The sequence below is a fragment of the Lutjanus erythropterus genome, chromosome 23 (genome assembly GCF_056507025.1).
Source record: "Lutjanus erythropterus isolate fLutEry1 chromosome 23, fLutEry1.hap2, whole genome shotgun sequence".
Lineage (NCBI taxonomy): Eukaryota > Metazoa > Chordata > Actinopteri > Lutjaniformes > Lutjanidae > Lutjanus > Lutjanus erythropterus.
The window spans coordinates 24,243,758-24,268,228 of NC_139339.1; the positions used below are offsets into that span (position 1 = coordinate 24,243,758).

The 24,471-nt window shown below is 39.0% G+C and overlaps 1 protein-coding gene across 2 annotated transcripts in view; it reads left to right on the top strand.

The window, feature by feature from the left end:
* The window catches only part of sorcs2 (sortilin-related VPS10 domain containing receptor 2), a 441,732-nt gene that overhangs the window by 414,058 nt on the left and 3,203 nt on the right, over positions 1–24,471 (top strand). The window contains exons 14-27 of one of the 2 annotated variants that reach the window (XM_084711712.1): positions 7,132–7,239; positions 13,319–13,439; positions 13,544–13,677; positions 14,211–14,330; positions 14,688–14,859; positions 14,950–15,136; positions 18,202–18,335; positions 18,572–18,695; positions 20,760–20,872; positions 21,399–21,521; positions 22,050–22,149; positions 22,266–22,313; positions 22,711–22,813; positions 23,881–24,074. In XM_084711712.1, the coding sequence (XP_084567838.1) occupies positions 7,132–7,239; positions 13,319–13,439; positions 13,544–13,677; positions 14,211–14,330; positions 14,688–14,859; positions 14,950–15,136; positions 18,202–18,335; positions 18,572–18,695; positions 20,760–20,872; positions 21,399–21,521; positions 22,050–22,149; positions 22,266–22,313; positions 22,711–22,813; positions 23,881–24,074 (1,781 nt within the window). The remainder of the gene's footprint in view (positions 1–7,131; positions 7,240–13,318; positions 13,440–13,543; positions 13,678–14,210; positions 14,331–14,687; positions 14,860–14,949; positions 15,137–18,201; positions 18,336–18,571; positions 18,696–20,759; positions 20,873–21,398; positions 21,522–22,049; positions 22,150–22,265; positions 22,314–22,710; positions 22,814–23,880; positions 24,075–24,471) is intronic. The other variant, XM_084711713.1, reaches the window with a different exon arrangement.

The window sequence follows — 24,471 nt, forward strand, 5'->3', positions numbered from 1 at the left end:
CTGTAGGAAAAGACAACTTCTTTAAAGTGAGATGAGCACAGTTTTTACCACTTCATTAGACAAAATGACCGTAATGTTATCATCTCATCAGGTGCTGAGATTTCTGGCTTCCAAAACCCTTCCCGGCCCGCGTTCAGTTTCGGAGCCAGGAACTCTTGTCTCGTTGGAGTTCCATGACCCCCAATCATTCTTTCTTCCTCAACTGCTCTGTAATAGAGAGCAGCGCTATGTGTGAGAGTAACACATTTCAGCTGTGAAGACTGCAAAGCATTGTTCTCAGGCCAAAAAACTAATGATGGAACACCAATGTTATTCCAGTATTTTTCACATTGATTTATCACATCTTCAGTTCATGTCTCTGTTGGACGCCTGCTCTAATTAGCTGGCTTACTTGACTCGATTGTACAACTGCAACTTTATTGTTCTACTGGCATTCTGTTAGAGCACAGACTTTTGTAGAAGACCGGGGATAAGTTATGTCACTGTCTCAATCTCGACTGTTCTCCTGCAGATCAGTAAAAGATCTTTTAGTAGCCTTTTACTATGTCAAGCCCCGGTTTCAGTACTGTTTATGGCCAGCAAAGCCTCAGGAGGCCCCCAAAAACTCCAGGCTCACTGTGTGGCAATTATTTTATTGTAATCTTAGGTAACGCTTCAATTTCCAGGTCCTATAGTTTCATGGTCAATAGGTGGTAAATACCCAGTAATATATCTGACATTTTATTAGAAATAACTGGCAAATTACCTCCAACTTTCATGGTTAATCATGTGATAATTAGCAAGTACCATTTTCATGTAGTTGGTGGTAAATTACAAAGCAACATATTTGACAGTTCTCTGAATTTACCTGCAAATTACACACAAATTTCAGAGTAAGTATGTAATAATTTGCTAGTGTCGTTTTCATGCCAGTGGATGGTAATTGCCATTTCCCATATTGGGAATTTCTTTGATATTAACTGCAAATTTACCCCATATTTCATAGTAAATATGTGATAATTAGCCAGGTATCATAACTGAAACTTTTTTAGAAATTACAAAAGTCTACTGAAAATTACTCCAACATTATTTAATAATTAGATTCCACTATTTCTAAATAGCAATTACCACGTACTTGCACATCCACTTGTGAATTATAACTTACCATGAAATTTGGGGGTTAGGGTTGCAGGTCAATTTTAAAAGAAATTTTAAATTTGTTAGTTGGTAATTACCATCAACATATACTTAATCTGGGAATTTGTAGGTACCATGTATTTACCATGAAATTTGGGGTAAATTTGTTGCGATTTCCAAAGAAAGTTCAAATTTGTGAAATGGCAATTACCCTCCACTTGCATGAAAACGACAACTTCAAATTATCACATACTTAGCATCAAATTTGAGAGTAACATGCTAGTAAATTCTGAGGAATTTCAAATGTGTTACTTAGTAATGACCACCAACTACTGTACATGAATTAATAATCATACACTTAACCTTGAAATTTGGGGTAATATGCAGGTAATTTGTGGGTAATTTCTTAGATATTTAACATAAAATTATGGGCCTAGAAAATTGAAGCATTGCCTCACCTCATTATTTGTAGCTTTGTGTGTGTACAGGAATATGCACCATTAAAGCACATCAACTGACATGATAAGGTCCTTAAAATGCAGTTTTAAGTCTGATTGTTTGCTCTCAAGATAGATATTGCCCCAGGCCATGAGTTACCTTGCGAGGCAGCTGGATTCACGAGATCATGCTAGAATCCGTCTTGCCAGGCTTCAAGTTATCCGTTTGTGTCCACACCAGAAGTTTTAGGTGTAATGACAGTGAGAGGCGTCCATGGAAGTGACACGTCTCAAACAAACAATGGCGGCTCCTGAAGAGGTTAGCATAGATCCTGCAGTAGCATCAGTTATATCAGAACTGGTGAGCATTTTTCATTGAAAGAAGAGCAACAAAGTCTTTTCTCAATGGAAAAGATGTTCTCACTGTTTATAGTTTATAGTACCCCTTCAAAATTGAAAATGAACTGAGAGGTTCTTCACAGGTGTCGCCAAATCAATCAGCGCTGAAATCTTAAAAAGCATCTGCATTCAGGCAAAGAAACTTGTGGTAGTTTTACTCTTTTTCCACTATCTTTGGATGCAATCTACAATATGCCAATACTCAGCGCCACTGCAGGAAGTAGTGTGCATTATGTAGAGAGATGTGGAGGTTGGGAAAGTGGCGAGTACACCTAGCCGTGATCAAGCTTCACTAGACTTAGCTTTCAACCCACTGAAGCCAGGGCAGTGATGTCTCTTTTCTCCATACAAGATGTATCATGGAGTTCTGCTCTTTAAGGATAAACTTAATGAGTCTGTGTGGCCTAGTTCAACCTCCCAGACAGAAATAAGCAGAGCCAACAGTAAAAAAGGAAAAAGGGCAGGAAGGATGGAGAAAAGAAAATGCAGCAATAGACCAAAAAAAAAAAGAGACTGAGGATATAGCAAGCTGTAGCACGAGTTTAGAGGAGAGTCTGTACTTGTCGCTGTGAAGAGCCATTCTTGACCTAAAATGCTCCTTCACTAAGTCAAGTCCTCAGCATTTAGACCCTCATGATACTCCAAAAAAAGAAAAATCTATCCACGTCCTGCAAACAAGACTTCTTGCTTGCCTCTGCAGCGCCTCTGACTCTCTGAAATAATTACACCATGTTCCCATGCGGGGGTCGGATATCTACAACTGTGTGCATCAAAGCAATGCCATTTTCACGGCCACTTGAAAAGCACCGCTGCATCTCGACTTTTGAAAGTGACAACCGTGCATGTGCGCACACACACTCAAATCATTTCAGATAATTCCCTGGCTCCTCTCGTCGGCTCACTCAAACTCAATGGAGGGTTTTCTTTCTTTTTTTTTTTTTTACAATGGGTAACTCAATGCATTCATATCAGTTAATTATGAGAAGTTAGCAGGCTGAGAAATGAGATGCCACCGCAGTGCGCCGGCTGGACAGGATTGTGTTATGTACATTTATGATTTATGATTAGCTCCGCGTAGAATAAGTCTTGTTTTAGGTTTCCTCATAGCACTGGAGCAACGGAGTACAGGATGAGAATGGCGTGTGGCATGGAGGATAATTATAAGTTTGGCCCGCTAATCTATTTGATTACAGGGTTATCGCCTCATCCATTTCTAATAATTCCTCGGGTATTAGCTGGAGGAAATGAGATATAATTGGATGGGTGACTGAGGACGTCGCCATGTAGAAGGCTATAGTTGTCCAACTGATGCCTGATGGATCAAATGGGTAGTTTAAGTGCCTTGCTTGAGGCATATCAGTAGTTATTTATATAAAGGAGTGCTGCTAATTAGTTTTTTGATGGAATTTGAATCATACACTTAAGGCATCAGTATGCTTTAAAGCAGTGTTTCTCAAACTTTTTACACGATGTATCACCTCAGAATATTTTAGCCTTTCCAAGTACCACTACCATGACTGAGGCTGAAATACAATATTGTAGACCAACCCTACAGATATGGCCACGGCTACGGCTACAGATGCAGACACAGGAGGCAGGTTTATTCATAATAAGTTGAAGTCTGAAGTATTCATTTTAAGTCTCCTCCTCTTATTTCCTGGCATCACAGTTTAGCTCATAACTACAATGTGTCTTCACGTCATATGTCATCATTGTTTTTTTGTTTTTCAAGTCTTTGCACTGAAGTCTCAATTATGACTTGTTAGGGACTTCAAACTAAAAGACTGTTTAGTAGTTAGGTTAGCCTTAGCTAAGCATTAGCTTGCTAGCCTCAACTTAAGGCTCATGTATACTAAATGTTTGTACGTCTGTATATGGATAGGGCTTTTTGTCCATACTTTGCATTAATTTCATTCAGTGTTCTGCACATTTCCTGAAAGCTTATTGACGCAGACCAAACAGAGCAGTACCTCCAGTAATTGTGTGGGCAGTGTAGCAATGAAGCCAGTAGTTCAAACAAGACACAACCACTAGATGGGACGAAGAAATATTAAAAATCTAAATGATTGAAAATTATGTTCGTTATCAATTAATGGAAGAATTCCCTGTCTGCATTTAATGACCACATGGACCATAACTGTCTACACCACCTCCTCCGCTGTTGCCTCTTTCTCAACAAGTACATTATTCTAACCTCATCCAATGTTGCCATGTTTATTGTTGTCAGAAATTTTTGACTCTTCTTCTTCATATTTGGGGTAACTTTTGACTCTGAGCAGCGCCCTCTAGTGGCTGTATGGCTTCACATCAAGGCCAATCTAAAGGACGCATGGAAATAATGTGGGCAGTGATTGTTATATTGTTTGAAATGGACAAACAAAGTGGATCTGGGAAATTAATTGCTGACTTGCTGAGGGAAAAATAGCATTAACATTAGTTAATTCAAGAAATGGGACTTTTTAATCTTTGGGTTTTGAGTTAAAAGGCTCAATGCCAAATGCAGTCACAAGTCTAAAGTCATCAAATTTGTGACTTGGGTCTGATTCCAGTCCAAGTCACATGACTCGACTCCACAGCTCTGCTATCTACTATAAGGGCAAAAGTGTTTAGAACAGTTCTGAAAGGCCGCACTTGAAGGCTGGACGACAAACGTGCATAACACTATCATTCCAATCTCTCCTCAAGAATAACTCTGAAAAATTAGTCTGTAGTCTCAACATAATAAATCATTTGTAATAATAAATAATTTGTATGAATTGGGACATTACTGGACAGTCCCTTCTTGGAAGCTTTCTTAGTGTACATGTGAAAAGTAACAAAAAAAAAAAAAAACTGTGTGAATAATTGTTAGAAAGAACTCGAAGAATTCCCTTTCTACTTCAACATTCTGTATACCTGGCCAATTACTGCATTCATTTTGGAAAAGTTACAAAATTGTTGGAACCAGCACCCTCCTGATTCAGACAGTCTCACAAGCGCTTTATTTGAAGCATACAGAGGCCTTTACCATAGCAACAGAGTCTTTAGTAGCTGTGTTTATCCGTTGTGTTTCCTTGTAACTGTGCATGTTTACCTGATTATCACATTGTAGTCCTTGTTAGCACATCATTACCAAACACAGCCTGCAGTGCGAGCCACACACTGCTCGATTTCCACATTGATCCCTCTCCATCACGCAGTCACATTTACTCAGCACTGCTGCCACTGTTGACTGCAGGAGTCGTCGGCACAGTGAATAAAGCTGAGCAGATGGCTGGCTTTGTCTGTCTCAGACTCTTCATTTTGAGTTTGGATAGAGGGAAACTCAGATACCAAATACTGTTACAAAGGAAGCATTATCCCATTTTCATCAAACCACTTCATTTAAAATTTCTGTTATGTTTTTTCTCTTATAACTTTCCACTGGTGAAAAATTCCTGGCAGTTCAGTTGGCTGAGGTGCAGCTTTGTCACATGGTCCCTTTCTCCCTCATCTTTCATTTTGTTCTCTTGTGTATTTTGTCCTTCAGAGTATAGCCTACATGAAATTAACCTTAGAAAAAAAAAAGATTCCTTAAATGGACCCTTTGCTTAGCCCCAATCCCCTTGGTTACCTTTGCTATAGCTGGTATACATAAATGTGGTTTACAGTTATAACCAGGGCAGATTTACCTCTCAAAAGCCCTTGTAAGTTTTAGAAGCAACTTGTTCTTGTTTTCCCAACCAGTTAGTCTGTGATTTCACAGTCACAGACCCACCTTGAGGTCAGCAAAAGCTGGCCTCTCAATGCTAGCCGGTGTTCTGTTGATATATGCTACCTATTCCATATGTCCTACTTAGCGGTTCTCAGCTTAGCAGTTGGTTAGGGTGTTAGGGTTAGGTTTACTTTGCTATTGATTTGTTCTACAGTGCAATCTTTTGCAGGTACAAGTATCGGCATACAGGCAACCTTTGCAAGAATAGGTACTGAGATGTGCTACTTAGTGGTTTTCTTCTCTATAGGTCAGATAGGAGATATGGCTGTGGCCAGATAATTTCACAGTTATTTTGTCATCTTGTTTTCTTGTCATTAAGAAAATTAAAGCAATTACAAGTGACACTACATACTAAAATTTAACACTGATCATTAGGTTTTATCAACATAATATTTGATCAAGAGCTCTCTGTTAGTTAACGCTGGCTAATGTTAACTAGCAAACTAATCTAACTTTAAAGAATATTGTCTTTTAGAAAATCAATTGTTAATTGGTTTCAAATTAACATGACAGTGCTTAAATTAATTCCATCTGTTCTGTTTTGTTTTATATGGCATCCATGCTCTTTCTAACATACAGCCAATCATAATGTGTCCATCGTCTGGTAATGCAGGACCCCGAGCACATCTGGTACCTACACTGGGCAGAAAGCATCACTCTTTCTTTATTCCATGGTCCGTAACCAACATACACAGACCAAAATGCCCCTGAAAGCAGTTCAATAGATCTACAGCAAATCGAAGCAACAAAAAAAATCTAAGTGATTTGAGTGTTTTCAAGCAGATCAGAAAATGGAAGCTGTCAGGCCACGATCTTTCCTGTATTACAGCTAAAGAGTACATTAAAATATGTTTGTGAGAACATCTTGGGCAAGAAATATAGGCAATGCAGTGGCAGAATCTTGTTACATATTTGATCAGCACCGCCTAGTTTGAGTTCCATGAGCCTGAGGCAATGCTCTGGATGGACCATGACTGGATGCAATTGGATAGACCTGCAACCAGTCAAAGCTGGAAAATATGTGACATAAGACTTGTCAAATCTGGACCAGTGATGCTCAGCTGTCAATCATAATACAGAACTCACTCTAGATCAAAGACACATTTGTGACTGGCCAGATCAGATCAAAGGCTGCTGGAATTCATTGTCTTAATGAAAAGGGGGGGTAGATGTATCTGTCAGAGCAAATTAAAGGCTATCTACTGTATGTATTAAGCTGCAGATAATCAAGTTATTTAATCCACTCTTTCCGCTAGTTTTAGTTTTGCAAAGAAAGGTGATAAAAAAGGCACCACTCTCTGAATGACTTAGTAAATGGGCAGTTCCCTTGGAGAGTGTTATTTGTAGCCTTTACTAACTCTATTGCATGGCCCCATCTGAAGATACTTTAATCCATGTCTCTGTTTGAATATCGGTGATTGTGACCCCTGCTTGTTTTCTTCACAGGTTTAGTATTGACGAAGGACAGACGTGGACTGTTCACAACTTCACCAGCACCTCTGTGTTCGTCGATGGACTCCTGAGTGAGCCGGGAGACGAGACCCTGGTTATGACGTGAGTGAAATCACAATTTCAAGAGAAGTGTTCAATTTCAGGGCTGCTGTCGGCATAATAACACGAAAGTCTTTATGGGTTCTGTTGAATCCATCATAAATGGTCTGAAGACTTTAAATTCCTACAGAGACACTTTTAAATCTGAGCTTACATTCATGTATGAGTGTAAATTACAATATATTGAACTGAGAAGGCGCGTTATCTCCTTCACCCCCTATAGATTTAACCCTTTTGTCCTCCCTTCACACTTCCCGCTCTTTGCTTAGTACTAATGAGTTGTCTGAGAGGGTCAGACAGGGCGGCTCTGTGTGGCCATACACTGCTTTCAAAGGAGCTGAAGTTTCTCTCCCATCACAACAGTTCGCTCTCGATCTGTTGGAGCGGGGCACCCAATTTTGTGGCGCTAACGGCAGCCGGTCTCACTCCTGGTTCCCTGCAAAGCCGTCCTCCCTCTTTGCCACCAGAGGGTTTGATTGCCGTTACAGCAGAGGTTGATGGGGGAGGAGGCCTGTATGTGCCCTCTGCCCCTTTAGCCCCTTCTCACTCTGAAATTCTATTTTTATGGCTCTGCTCAGTATTTGTGCACTCTGTTTCTGTGTCACTTTCTTTGCATGTCTCTGCTGGGCTCTCTGTCAGGCTCCACCAGGCTTACATCAGTACATCTGAGTATTATTTATACTCAGACATCAGCTGCATGTCAGATTCTTGTTATTATAACAATGATCAGTAGGTATGCACAGGTTATTTCTCGGAATTAAGCTCTTAGCCTCAAAGATAAATCTAACAAACAACTTGGCTCTTGGCTTTCTTAATCAATCAGTCAATCAGTAAAGCTCTCTAAATCCACAGTGAAATACATAACAAATTAATTGATTACATTTATAATGCCAATAGGATTATAATAAATGACCAACCCCTTAATTCAACTAGGCTTGACACGTCTGTACCGTGGTTTTGACCCATCCTCGACATGGCTGCATGCCCCCACCAGCAGCATGCTGACTTGTTCAGATTTTGTTGATTTGCATCTGTCATGGCCATGGAGCAACAGAATATTGATTTATATTTGATCAGTGCTGCCTAGTTTGACAGTGCAAACTAGGCAGCACTGGACTGCTAACTTGGATGCAATTCAATGGTCCTACAACCAATCAGAGCAGTGAAACATGTGACTCCAAATCTGGACTGGTGTCCACTTCTGGTGAACCACAAACCTCAATCCTGCAAATTCTTCAGTGTCAAAATGACATATTGGCACAAAATTTAAGATATCGCCAGCTTCCGCCCAAAACTGTTGATGTACGCTTCAAGGGTTCATATCTTTTTAAGAAGTACAGTCTCTCCCTCTGTCTATTTCCTTCTTTTTTTTCCCGCCAATCTCTCCATCAGTAAGCTAGCTGGAGTGAGACTTGTCACATCATCTCAGACTCCAGGCCCAGGCCTAGAGATAAGGCTGGCTTCCAGCTGTAATCTGCTGAGAAGGGCAAAGAGATGGTCGCACACACATACGCACAGAGGAGGAGAGACTTAAACACTCAGACTTACTCACCATTATCTGCCATGTGTCTGACGCACACCCTGTGGGTTGACACGCGCACACTCATGCACGCACACCTATATACATCTCCCATCTGGCTCCCGTGAGATAGGGTCGGCGGCCAAGGAGGAGTGTTGAGGGCAGTTCATGTCTGACAGATTAGCCAGGGTCTATTTCCTTGCCACTGAGTTTCGATTTTTGACGGCGCAGCCTGCCATCCCATAATGAAGTCTTTGAGCAGTGACTTAGCGCCAAGGACAGGTGGGGGACCAGAGATCGTCCACCACTCATACTAATGACAGCTGGTCAAATATCAGACACTGGACAGACTCTCAATGGGCCTCTACTGCATGCGCTGCTGTAAGGGAGCATCATGAGAGCTTCTTCTGCTCCTGATAACCCATTTCCACTCCCCGCACCATGCACTGTAACAAGTACGCTTAGAAAAACAAACAGTTTTCCTCAAAGGAAACTTTGCATCCAATCTCATTCAGCAAAACTCTCCTGGAAATGACTTCTAAACACATTCCTGGTAATGTTGTCTCATTCTAAGCTGTGTATTTTAATGAGAGGAACTAAATGGACAAAAATCCCACTGTTAATGAATGTTGTTTCCCTTTGTTTGTCCACTAATAGAGCTCATATGGCTCTGGAGTGGCATTCAAAACTAGAAAAAGTGCTAAATTAACTCTGCGGCTGGTGGGAATTAACACACAAACAAAGATAACTAGCTGATTTTTACACTTCATGCTGAAACTAACAGTGAGAATTTTACTGTTTGGGGACAAGCAGTGTACACCATAACACCGAATGTCTAATGGAAACCCATGGACTGAGATATGAAGGGTTTAAAAGGTCAATTTTCTCACTTACCTCTACTGCTGTCTGGCTTGGTACATTATTTTTGTTTCATGTGCTGAGGTTTGAGATATAGGCCTCTGAAACCTCTGCTGCTCAAATACACCAAAGGTGAACTGAATTTCATTGTACTCCTCAGAGCACTGAAAAATTAGATTTGATATTTTCAAAAGCAACATCCATCAATCTGTCCATTCTCATCCTTTTATCTGGGGTCCGGACATGGTGACAGCAGGCTAAGCAGGATATTCCAGACGTCATTCTCCCTACCAGTGCTTTCCATCTCCTCCTGGGAGATCCCAAGGCGTTCCAAGACCAAATGAGATATTTAATCCCTCCAGCGACTTCTGGATCTAACTTAGGGTAGACTCGCAATACTAGACAATCAAAGATCTCGCCTATTACCAGTCATCTGGGGATTTCTAAATGCAAGGTAGTTGCTTGAAAGGTGGTGACTGATGCTGCTGAGTACACCCCTACATTTTTCGATGACACACTTTATCAGAAACTATGCTTTACCCACAACATCTGCATATCACCGCAACAGTATGAAGGGTTGTCTTAATAACTTTGGACCTGTTCATCAACATGTTATTTCCACCCAGTTTTAACAAGCTGTGAGACTGTCCTCAGTCTCTTTTGAGGGAAGCGTTTAGAGGCTAACTTGTGAGTCAGACCTTCAAAGGTCACAGCACCTCATCCTGTCTCTAAGACTGAACCCAACCACCCTGCAGACAAAACTTATTTCAGCAACATGTATCTGCAATCTCCCTCTTTTGGTCAGTCTCCAAAGCTCATGTCAATACATGATTGTTGGAATGGCAGCATGTTCTAACTAAAACAATGGGCTACAAGCAAAATCAATGTCATATTTTTATTGTAAACCTCTATCCTAAATAAATGTTCCATTTCAGATGGACCAAACTTTTTTTTATCAGCATAAACTTCAGGTAAATTGCTCATTTCAACCTGATGAATTGTCATTATCAACAACCACAAAACTGCAACAAAATTGCTATCTGTTCTGCTTTATTTGTGGACAAGTGTCATTCACAAAAAAAAGTTACGAAAGAGGAAAAAGAAGAATTTTAAACTGGAGCATCACATCTTGCTGTTGAGAAATCAGGAGAAAAAAAAGAAACCAAATTTAACATTCAGCATTAGCATTCAAAATGCAAATAAAATTCAACAAAGACAGAATGGTTTGGCATGAATTTAGACACCAAGAAAAGTCTTGCAAAAGCAAAGCAGTTCATGACCCAGATGGGGTCAATATAATTTGTGATTTTATACTCTTGGGTGCAATAGAGGATGCTTTGTCCGACAGTGACCATTATAGACCGAGATTAAAATAATTTGTTATGCCAAAAATGTTAATAAAATCAGAAACTTAGTAAACTCAGTAAATTGGCAAGCCATGATAATGAAATGGTGCAATTCTGTTCCTTGCATTATGAACAATGTTTCTGTTCCTTCATTGTGTCTAGATGGTAAGCTTAGATTTCTGAAAGTCTCCAGTGTTGTTTATGCTAATGTTTATTTAAGAAGGGACAGTGCACATTAATTAATGATCACCTTAAGTAACGTAAATGTGCCAGATTTAGTTATACATGCACGTTGTACAAAATAATTATGTTTTACAACAATGTGGTTAAGATCTGCTTAGTTTTAAGGACACAAAATAGGGTTAAGGAAAGATCATGGTTTGGCTTAAAATGATTGCTCTCACAAGATCTTTTGCGGGTTGGGGGATACCATCTAGACATGACCAAGTTTCTTTGGATAATCCATGGACTATAATGTCAAAGGTTTTCATAGGGACTATTTGATTGGTATTGTAGAAAGTAGGTCCAGTGAAAACTCATGGTGACTTCTCTTAACCTGGGAACCAGACATATTGGAGAGTATGTTTTCATTTGCTCTGGCAGAAATTTGCCAATTAGTCTGCCGAGGCTACCCAGAGATTCCTGGACGTTGTTTCTGAAAAGAAATGCTGCAGTTTTCTTGCACATTGCAGTGCTTGAAGCTCTACAAACAAAATGCAATTTACCTCCATTTTTGGGGAGGGCAGTAGAAATCTCTGATATCTCAAAACCTCAACACACCAAAACTGTACAGACATGAGATATATGTGTGTCCAGACATTAATGAAGCTATAACCAGCAGCTGCTTAGCTCAACACAAACTGAAGTTGCTAACCAACATCCTACACTTTGGTTTTTGTACAGATTAAGTTAACAAGCTAACATTTGATTTTTTTACTGGCTATTGGCTCTAGCTTCTTATTATCTAGGGTCAGGTCAGTGGCATGGTTTCACTATGTGGCAATCAGTTTGTGGTGATTTGATGGATACAGCAACATGATACAAAGACATTGCACAGAAAAGTCAGTGCCAGTGGAAAAACCTTAGTGGAAAAATATTGATATCAGTGAACTCAACCCTGAAAAGGACTTTAGAAACTTTAGAAATCCATACAGTTATGATGAGGAAACTAAAGGTAGAGTTTGGACTGGAGAGCAGCAGACAGACCCCCAGAAGAATAAGGGAACCAACAGCAATAAAGGGATGAGAATGTCAAAAGACAGCATATGTGAGTCCACAGCCAACACATCCATCACTTCCGCTTAATGATGACGGTGAAGACGACATTAGTCATGCTTGCCTTGCACTCCGGCGAGGTGAAAGCCAGCCTCAGCAACATACGCCAGAGCTGCTGACTTGCGTCACATCAGTCTGCTTCAAAAAAATACTCTGAAGAAGAAGAAGAAGGAAAAGACAGTTCAGGAAAGGGAATGGTGGACATTACCTATATTGCACTGTAAAACATCACCATCTAGTGGAGAAGAGAGGGAACTGTAGCTCTTTGAGGGTGGGGGGAAACTTTAACTTTATTCTAGGAAGAGTTTATTCATCCTCACAGTGAAATTACAAAGCAGAAACACATTTGAAGTAAAGATTATCTGTGTGTTGGAGCTTGCAGGGACTGCGTCATTTAGTGCATCAGATTCCTGATCCTGCACGTCTTCGATGTTTCCCTGGTCCAACACACCAGATTCAAATAAGCAGGTCGTTATCAGGCTTCTGCAGAGGATTGATGACGAGCTGATGGTTTGGATCAGGTGTGCTGAAAGAGGGAAAATGAGGTCATTCAGCCCTTTCTGTAACCAAACTTTTATGCCTTTTCTGAATGTTGTCAAAACACAAAAACAAAGCTCATTATTGAGAAATGACAAAACTGAGAGAGTTTTGATTTTTAGTCCTTACTTATGCTGGGAAAAATAGTTCACAACAAGTCTTGGTTATTAAACCCTGAAACAGGTCAGCCTCCTAGTGATTAAACTTACGTGTTGACAAAATGTTAATATATTTTACAGCAAAGTTGTAAGTAAGAGTTGTAAGAGGTCTTTTAAAGCTAATCAAAATACACATTTCTAAACCATAATTTGTATTTACTTTTGATTTAGAAGGGCTACAGAGCTGATAAAGTTTTTTTTGTTGTTGTTTTTTTTTATTTCCAGGGATAGGACACCAAAAACGGGGACTGGTTCCTTGCAAAACAAGAAATGTGGTGCAGATCAGATTAGACTTTTGTAATTTGTTTGTGTACAGCTACATGTCTACATGTGGAGGAATATCATTTTAATTTACATGCTGATTTCGTACCTGTGGTGTGTGTTCGCAGTGTGTTTGGCCACATCAGCTACAGGTCAGACTGGGAGCTGGTCAAAGTGGACTTCAGGCAGTCTTTCCCCCGTCAGTGTACCGAGTCTGACTACGACTCCTGGCAGCTCACAGACCTGCAGGTAACGTTCAGACACACATACAGTACAGGCACACATGCATTGCTTCCAGCACACGAGTGCTCATATTTGAAACTAAATTATCACTTCCCTATGGCCACCCTCAGGGAGACAAATGCATTATGGGCCAGGAGCGAAGTTTCAGGAAAAGGAAGGACACGGCGTTCTGTATCAAAGGGAAAAGCTACACCTCGGCTCTCACCACCAAACCCTGTCAATGCACTGAGAAAGACTTCAACTGGTGAGCACGGACGCCACAGCTTTTTAGCAAACACTGAGCAGATTATTGATTTTATTTATTTATTATTACATAATAAATATTAACTGCAAGAATACTAATAGAGAACACAGTGAGGAATCAAACATAAACAATAATTTTAGCATTTGATTTTAGTAGGTAACACTTCAGAATCATTTTTTGAACAATTATATATGTTTATACCATCACAATGGAAAATATTGATTTGTGATTGGCAAGTGTAATTTAATGTATATGTACAGTATATCAATGGAATGTTTTAATTTGCCTACGTATTAATTTATTTATCTATTTTCGATGTTTGGAAGTTATGGCCCTCCGTAAATGTAACCATATTAACAATATTTGTGCTTGCGTTGCCCTCTGTGACTTCATTTGTCAATTACTTTCTCAAATCAGCATATTTTGTTGTGCTTTATGTCATCAAAAAATATTTTAATCTTATTTAAAGTACATATGCACTGTGTGTGTGTGTGTGTGTGTGTGTGTGTGTGTGTGTGTGTGTGTGTGTGTAGTGACTACGGTTTTGAACGTTCCCACATCGAGGGCAAACGCTGCTTCGCCGACTTCTGGCATGATCCAGATTCACCGCCTGAAGACTGCCATCTAGGACAAACCTACGAGTCCAGCACTGGGTCTGTGCATGTGCAAGAACACACACACACACACACACACACACACACAGAAATTAGTAGCAGACTCAATGAAAATTATTTTTGAGAGATGTGTTGAAAATGTGTAGAAAGCATATAGATATTTGTGTGAAAATATAGGGAGTAAGAGTTAAAAGATACCTGAAACTTCTACTTAAGTACAGTAACAAAGTGTACCTAGTTACTTTCCATATGTGGTAGATGGTACGGTAATTCATGATGCATTTTTGTAAGTTTGGTCCTGTGGAGATGACATGTCTTTCTTTTGGGTCTCAGGCTTAAAGACTTGGCATACACCTCCATACTCTGACACTTGCACTGTCCTCTGCTGTGTTTCAGCTACAGGAAAGTGATATCCAACATGTGCGAAGGCGGACTAAACAAGCAGCAGAGCGCCAAACAGCACAACTGCCCTCTGCTGCCCCCTCAGGGACTGCAGGTCGGAATCAAAGGGCAGATGCTGGCCGTGGCGCCTGGCGATGACATCACATTCATCGTCCACCAGGAACAGGTAGGACGAAACCAGTTTTGGTGACAGTTCTTTCTTCACTTCTTTTGTTCGATTTGAATCTGCTGACAAGTCCTTGTTCCTTTCTAACAGGGTGACACCAGTAGCACCAAGTACCAGGTGGACCTCGGTGACGGGGTTCGGGCCATCTACCAGAACCTGACAGTGACAGATGAGCCCATCCAGCATCGCTATGAAAGTCCGGGTGTTTACAAGGTCACTGTGAAGGCAGAGAACCTGGCGGGGCATGATGAGGCCACAATGTACATCCAGGTCACAGGTCGGTCTCCCCTGAATGTTTTTGTATGGTTATTAGAAAGCCGTGCATACATTCTCTTTTTGTAAGGGCTGGGATTTTTCACTTTCTATGTTGTTCTAACAGACTAATACTTGATCAAAGATACGAATATTCATCAGGGTCACATGAAAACCAGACAGTCCAAAAAAACAAATCAAAGGAAGGTGAATTACAAAATCCAGCAAGCCAATTCCAAGTCCAGAGCATTCTAATATTTTAGGATTTTTAAAAACTTTGTTGTTGTGTCCTCTGGTTGCGTCTCACTTTGAGTACTGGCTACACTGCAACACTGCACAGTTTTCCCATCATCCGTAAGCTTTCAGAAAACATTCAGAAGGCTCCAGCTACATCCATTTTCAGAATTTAGAATGGCCTTTTAAACCAGAATATTCCAACTCCCGCGGGCCGAGTCAATTTAGAACTCAATTTGATTGCACAGATAACTTGCTGAAATATAAATATATATAAATTATGGTATATTTATGAACAGAATTATCTAAATGACATTTTAAATTACTTTATTTAATTTTATTTAAAATTCACAATGGCTATTTTAACCAAAAGTAGCCTGATTTCAACTTCTGATGGCCCAATTTTGAAGTTTCAGTCAATGTAGAATTTCAAAGGATGCTGTAAATCAATTGTTAACTTATTGAAATGACTGAATCACTAGTTATAAATTGTAGGATGTGTATGAACACAGTTATCGAAATGGTGCAGAATTTGTACATTTTAATGCAGAGCCCATTACACTCTGAGGTGACCCACAACTGGGTATTGAAGGTAACAAAAGCCAGTACCACACCAAACTAGAGTAATGATAATGATAATGACTATGGCTAAATAATATCCTCAAAAAGTAAAAGTAAATATGTTGAAGAAGTAGAGCACATGAGTCCTGGAGCAGGTTTTAAAGGTTCTGTGTGTTCTAAAGCTTCTTAATTGACTGGAACTTCATCAAAATCAGCTCATGGGAGTTGGAATATGGCTACTTCCAGTTAAAATGGCCATTTCCAATTTAGTGACCCCCAAAACCACTCTAACATTGTCCAAATCATCCAAGCAGTCGCTGAAATATTGTCCATACTTTCCATCGGGTAGAAGGGTTCTCTGTAGAACCTCTCATACTGAGACAATTCCAAGTCATGTCACAAGTCCTCAGTTTTGCAATTCGAATACAACTCGAGTCAGAACTGGGATCTCAAGTCTACGGCTGTGGTTCTCACCACCCAGACACCATGCAACACGTCAGTAACCTGCTCACTCCTCTGACCTAAATTTAGTTTAACGCCTGGAAGCGATAAATATGATGAAAACATCCTCTCCGCTGTCGGTTCAGTCGTCTCCGATATGTCTCGCTCTCTCACACACTCACCCCCTGCTGTTGTGGAGACAGGTTTGAACCTCACTTCCATAGTAACTTTTTATTCTTCACTTCCTGGGTAGAAGGCAGATCTATGGTGTTTCCGTCAGTGGGGATTGGAGGTTCTCGTCTTATTTTTCTTTGTCTTTCACTTTGATAAGACGGCTCTGTCTTTGTGCAGCTTTGAAACCCAAAGAGCTTTCTTTTCGTGGGTTTAAGCTGATAATCAAGACTTTTGTGGGAGACTCACTGAGCTGGCATGCTTTTATTAGGTAAATATACTAGATTTGGCCTCAGCACAGTTGACAAAACTACACACATTCTTTACTCAATTAGAAGTACAGATATTTGTGTAAAAAAGACTCTAGTAAAAGCAGAAGTACTGATTTTTTTGAAGGACATTTGTATCGTCCATGGTTGAGTCTCCCTTTCTTGTCTGTTTCGTGTTGCTACACCTTTACCTTGTTTTTCGTCCTTTCATCTTTTTGGTCTCGTTACTTCTTTTATGTACTTTTTAAACTTGTCATGTCGTTTTTAGTCTTGTTTCGTCTTCTTTGTCTTGTCTTGTTTATGTCTTTTTACATCTTTTTACATCTTGTTAGTTTTTTCATCTTGCTCCATCTTTTTTGGCTTGTTATGTCTTTTACACCTTTTGTCTCGTTATGTATTTTTCAACTTGTTTTGTATATTTTGTCCTGTTACATCTTGTACATTGTTTTTGTCTTGTTAAGTCTTTTTTGTCTTGTAACATATTTTTTGTCTTGTTACGTCTAATATGTCACTTTTCATCTTTTGTCTTGTTACACCCTTTATGTTGTTTTTTGTCTTGCTCATATTTTTCATCTTGTTTCATATATTTTGTCCTTTTACATCTTGTTATGTCTTTTTTGTCTAATGTCTTTTCTGTAATTTTTCATTTTGTTACATCTTTTTTATCTTGTTGCATTGTTTTTAGTCTTGTTGAGTCCTTGTCTTCTAAATATTTGCTGTCTTTTTTGTCTTGTTTCATCTTTTTTGTCTTGTTGCATCTTTTATTTTGTTTTTCTTCTTGTGATGTCTTTTTGTGTCTTGAATTTTGTCTTTCACATAGTTTTTAGTCTTGTTACATCTTTTTTCATCTTGATAGTGTTTCATTTTGTTACATCTTATATGTCATTATTCAAGTTGTTCCATTTTCTTTGTCTTGTTACATCTTTTACATTTATTTTATCTTTTCATGTCACTTTTGTCTTGTTCGTCTTTTAGATTATTTTTTGTCTGTTTTTTTTTTGTCCACGTTGTTGTTACATCTGTATTTCTTGATATGCACTGGGTACACTAAGGAATCATCTCTTCTTTGTGTTATTTTTCCATCCATTTAGGTTGAGTTTGGTCTTGATGTTGGGAAGGCAGCACGCAATAACATAAAAAAAAAGATAATCAATAATTGCACTCAAATGTAATAAACTAAAGTAACAACCCTGTTTTGAAAATGGAAGGAGTACAGATATTTGTGTTAAAAATGTAGGTCAAAGAAGAAGAAGAAGATTGTGTTAGTTACTTCCCACCCCTGGGATTCAGATATTATACTTTTTTGAGTGCTTGTATGCGACTTATGTGACTTTGACCTGCAAAGACACTTAAAACCAAATCATACACCTCTCATTCCCAGTTTTCTGTTTGAATATTTTTTCCTCTGTCACAGCCCCTCTGCAGGAGGTGCACTTGGAAGTGGTTCCTATCGCTGGGAGAAACCATGAGGTCAATCTGACAGCCATAGTTCTTCCCACTGAGGCCAACATGACCGTCTTCTATTGGTGGATAGGAGACAACCTGCGGGTAAAGGACATCCTACAAACTTTATTTTCTGGCCACTTTAAAGAAGCAAAACAATGCAAAAACACAGCAGGTTATAAAGTTACCTTATAAAGTTGTTGTAACTAACATTTTAGCAAAAAAGGTAAATCTAGTAGACACAGAGCAACATTAGCATTCATTTGTGGTTTTGTCTGCGTGCACCTGCATGAAAAGTTTGATGTAACTAACAGCCAACCTGTTGTGACTTTCTCCTGTAGCCTACGCTGACTCTGCAGAACAGCCTTCTGACTCGTTTCTCAGAGACAGGGGAGGTTTCAGTCACCGTTCAGGCTTCAAATGGCCGATCCATGGTGCAGGATACCAGGACAGTCCGAGTCTACGGTAACACAACAAAATCTGAAAGAACCTTGATGGTTTCCAATAGGTCAATGCAAAAGACTATAGGAACTGAATTATAGGAATGAACATAATCAAAACTGTTTTTTGCAGACTTTTTTCAGTATAAAAATTGGTTTTGTATGTTTTTCTAATGTGTGTGTGTGTGTGTGTGTGTGTTTTGTGTTTGGTCAATCTTCATAATCTCATTCAGATGAGATGGTAAATTACACAAAATTGAAAATTTACACATATGTAAATGTGAAAACTGAGGTTCTCATCAAGGTTCAATTTGTCCACTAGCCACACAGGGGTGCTACAATTACCTACAAAGGTTACACTGTAGTTAACAAAACGTCTACACTGTAGTTTGAACAAAGGTTACCCTGTAGTTTACTCAACATTTACACTCTATTTTACATTTCAGTTTACACAAAAATAACACTGTTTTACACTGTCTTATGCAACACTGTAGTTTACACTGTAGTTTACACAAAGTTTACACTGTAGTTTACAATGTATTTTACACTGTAGTTTACACAAAGCTTACACAACATTGTAATTAACACAAAGTTTACACTGTAGTTTACACAATGATTACACAAAGTTAACACTTTAGTTGATGCAATTTTTATAGTTTTACACAACACTGTAGATTACTCAAAGTTTACATTGTATTTTACACTGTAGTTTACACCATAGTTTACATCAAGTTTACACTGTAATTTACACTGTGGTTTACACTATAGTTCAGTTAGTAAACAAATTTGAAACGTCAATATTTAAAATGTACAATTACAGTTTACACTGTAGTTCACACAGCATTTACACTGTAACTTACGTGGAGAAGTTAAGACCACAATTTACAGAAGGTTTGCACTCTGCACAAACTTTACACTGCAGTTTACACAAAGTTTACACTGTAACTATAAATACTATTGATTATAGCAGCATTTCACTGAAGCTTCTTCTCTCACATGCAGTTTACACTGTATTTGTTATGTAGCAATAATGTACCTATTTTTACTCACCATTTGAAGCTTAAACTCATTCTGGACTGTGGAAAGAGTAGTTTGACAAAAAAAAAAATCTTAATTCTTAAAATTTAGAGCTTTCACCAACATGTCACAGTCTTCCACAGTGGCTCGACTCACTTGTGACATTTTGTTAAATTCTTTATTTTCCAAAGTCAGACTTACGACAGCACAAGTCAAACCTACAAAAAAGAACAGCTATTTTTGGTTCATGACTCATTCAGACACAACTGACGCAAACCTGCTGCACGACAGATATTTCCACTGTTGCCTTAAAATATGACATGATCTCATCTGTTGTTGCTGTTAAGTGTGTCACATGAAGAATTATGTCAGATTTCTATTTAGAAATAGATGTTTTATTCATAAGCTGCAAGCTTTGTGTCTTAAGAGCGCTACTTACTGTTTGAAAGAGCACATTAATGTAACATTGAGATAGATTTTTGTCTGAATTATGACTGGGATCCACTTCAGTTCAAGCAAGCTACATTGATTGAAGCTGACTGGCCCATACTGGTCTGCTCAAATTAATCTTGTTGGCCATATACACTTCTGTACATATTTGTATGCTGTATTTCAGCAGATACGACAAGCTACTTCCATCTGTTGATGCTAACGATGCACATCTGCTTGTCCAGATCTTCTCAACATATGCTCCAACACAACAACGCACATCTGTTCATTGAGCACATAAATACAGTATGCTTTTACATTTGTTGTTTGCATCACATTTGCTTTTAAATCCTCATAAATGAATGAGCAATATGTGGCTTATTAATGGAGCATTTTCACAGCCATATTGATATGAAATAACAAGGTAAACATTGGTGTTACCGATGATAATAACTGAGGCCATACCAGTATACCAACATGCACAATAAATGGGACAAACCTGTAATTTGTATCACTGCTTAAACCGGAGTTTCATGTAATAACGGCTGTTGTGTAAAAAAGGTCTTGTTGCAATGGTTCATTTTGTGTTCTGGATCATAAATGTGATAGTTGTTAACTATTCTCCTATTCTGTGTGAACGCAGATAACTTCCAGGTCATCCCTCTCAGCTTCAGCAGGAACCTGGACCACTTCAACCCAAACATCCCAGAGTGGAGAGAGGACATTGGCCAGGTGGTCACCAAAATACTTGCTAAGGTAGGACTTAAAAATGAAGGGACTTCAAATACAGTGCAGAAAGTGGATGATGGATTCAATGCAAAGATTCATTGGCTAGTATGGTGACATATGCTAATTACCACTAAACACATCATCATGCTAAAATGCACTTAATGAATGCCAATGTTAACATGCTGTTTTTAGCAAGTATGTTTCTAGTCTTAGTTTTGTGTGTTAGCATGCTAACATTTCTAAGCAGCACTAAAAAAAATAATAATGTACAACTGTGACTAATTGGAATAATGCTAATAGCATGGTATTTACTTCATCATAAATCAAAGTATTGGACAAAATACTCAAAAAATGAAAGCATCACATCCTGGGAAAACATAAATTTCTATACAAAATTTCAAGGAAATACAAACACAACATGAGACATTTAGCTGAAAACCACAAATTTCAACAGATCAAAAAACAAAAACAATTCAGAAAATGCTTATAATGTAGGCACAATATAAAGTTGTATGCTGTAAGATGTGACTGACCTTCAACTCTCTGCTCTCAGATCACAGGTGTCCCTCAGGAGTCCCTGGTTACGGTGGTGAAGCCAGGCCTCCCCACCACTGCTGACCTATATGTCCTCCCAGTGGACAGCAAACCAGCCAAGAGGAGCATGTTTGTTGATAAGGTACATGTTCATGCATAGAAACCACATCAAATGAAAACAAAATTGTTCAATACATTGGTTAATCCAGTGGTTTCTTCTTTTTTCTTTCAAAGTTACTTTTTCATTTGTTAAAGCAAGTGATAAAAGTTTTGGCATGTGATTTTTTTTTCAATCACCTATTATAACTTTTCATGTTTTCTTCGAGGTGAGTTTCAATAGTGCAGTACTTCAGCATCTTGTGGCCAAAATGAGCATTACAACAGCAATCAATGTAAATCCAAAAATGATCCTGAGCAACAACAACAACAACAAAAGCCAACAAACTGTGAAACCAAATTTTAAAAAAAGCTTTAGCACATGATTTTTTTTTTTTTTTTTTAAAAACAACTTTTGAGTTTTAATACTCGTGAACTTTTTCAGCCTATTGTGGCCAAAAGGGCCAAACTTGACTGAGCAACACTCCACTGTCAGTGTGTCACTGCTGCCACTGAGACAAACAAATGTAGTATTATGCTAAATTTCATATATATATATTTTTTTCATCCTCAGCGTATCCCCGCCATCGTGCAGGCGTTCAATGACAACAATGTCAGCTTTGTTGTTCGAGGAGGTCTACAAGTGCTGGTGATGCTAGCTGATCCAAACGCAGGTACGGAATATTTAAATGCTATTTGCATTACCTCCCATACAGTCTGCTTTTAAAAACTAAATTTTTAATGTTTTTTTTTTAAAATGATAATTGCATGTTATTGATTTCTTTCCAAGGGCTAGGTCAAAATTCTAATGAGTCAACAGCCACAACAGCAGAGCCTGGTGCGTTCATGAACCATACACCTGCAGCTTATTGTCTGGATGCACTTAACCTCAATGCCTTTTCCTTTCCTGGTTTCCTAACAAATCCAAATCTTATCCGGTTGAAATCTGCCTGTGCCGTGCTGTGCTGTGCTTTTTCATCCACCTTGTTATCCTTCACTGAGTTTAAAATGGTTTTCTGTGGAGGCTGCCTTCTTCAAGAGTTAGTTCAGTTGAATGGTTTGAACGTCTTTCTGCAACTTCTGTCCCTCTGTTACTTCAGTTTTTGACTCAAGATCTTCTTCTGCACTAAACTTTCCAGATTTGCCAATAACAAAAAAATAATCAATAATTATGTTCTGACTGTGAACACATTAAGCATTTTTTATTGGTTTATGTGTTTGTATCATCAACCCAGGCTACCATGGAGCTGCTGGAGGTCCAGGTGTTTGGGCTCTAATAGTCATTTTCTTAATCAGCATCATCGCCACCGGCTCCTTCATCCTCTACAAGTTCAAAAGGTGAGATATGTCGTCTTACAGAGCTGTGACGCATCAGTCAGCACAGAGGCTAGAATCAAACAGTTATTTTTAGACCAGTCTCTACCCACCCAGCAAAATGTGGTTGAAAAAAATATCTTTTTCATTTTGCTGAAAAGACAACTATTCAAGGATGTCCCATCTACATCAGGTTTTAATCGAAAATGTAAGGTGAAAAGCACAGCGCAGCCCAAATTTCAATGTCTGTTTTGGGGCCAAATAAAGGCCATGATGGACAACCGGATTTAGCCCAAAAGACAACACTGAAATGCTGTTGGGTGCTTGGTGGGTACAGACAAAGTAGTCAAATTTTCTTCCGTCACTTAGAATTAGTTAGTATTTTAAAACATTTGGCAGTGATTTGTGTCCAACTCTCATATGATGGTGGTTTGTCCTTATATGTTCTATCCTATGATTAAATTTCTAGTTCCCCAAATGCTAATGACCCCAGCAATTACACAGTTGCTATATTGTCCTGTAAATTAGACCGTCGGGCAAAGTCACGTAATTTGGGACACTTTGTAAATTAACAAGAAAACCATCTAAAATTCTGAAGACAAACATAAGTGTTACTTTAATAACTTATTGTGGATCTCTGTATATGGCATACGGTGTTAAGAAATGCAACGTTGATGTGTCATTATACCACGTACATTTGCTTATCTATGAAACTGAATTTTACCACATAGATGTTATTAAAAAAATAAGATCCCAGAAGACAAGATGTTTTATTATATTATAACAAGTGTTTTATTAAAGGGATAGTTGTCTCTTTTTGGACACTATAGAAAAAGCTTTGATGGTTGACAAATTTTATCTCACACTATGTAGCATACTATCACTCATCCCCAGTAACATGCATGAAAATTCACAGATGGATGTACAGTGTGTGATATCTTGTGTAAGTGCATGCTTTCTTTTCACATCAATAACACACCAGCAGCACCTCCTCGCGTCCCGAACACGAGCTTCCACCAAAAAGTCACTTGAATTAAAACATGCAGTGCAAAATTACAGCCCCCATCTTACGAAAACAACAAATCCCACAGTCCTTGGCTTAGGACTGAGGATGCCTATCCCCCGCTGTTTTTCAGGAAGCTTCCGGGCAACCGCAACGTCTACGCCCAGATGCACAACGAGAAGGAGCAGGAAATGACCAGCCCCGTCAATCACAGCGAGGACACCCAGCACATCATCCAGGGCGAGGAGTTCATCGACGACGACCTGGACTCGCAGACTCTAGGTAACGCAGGAGGTAGCCCCGCCTTCCGTTCCCTTATAAGGACTACCACTAACCACTGCTACTAAAACCCAAGCCACTAACACCAGCAGCTAACACACACCAAGGTACTGTTCATCCTTATCATTGCTATTACTAAGAGCCGTTTGGCTCTGAACTGAATATTCAACTCTTTACTTTTGCCTCAAAGGTTGGTTTCCGAGGAAGTTTGTGGTCATCACCTGCATTTGCAAGCACATTCAAATCATGTCATAACTATAGCCTAAACTGTATAACATTCATGTGGCATAGTGTTATGGACTACACAAAACAGGAAAAGACATGTCACTTTGATAAATTAAGTAAATATTTCCTAACATGAGTTTGAAAAAAGTACTAACACAAATCTAAAATTGATTTG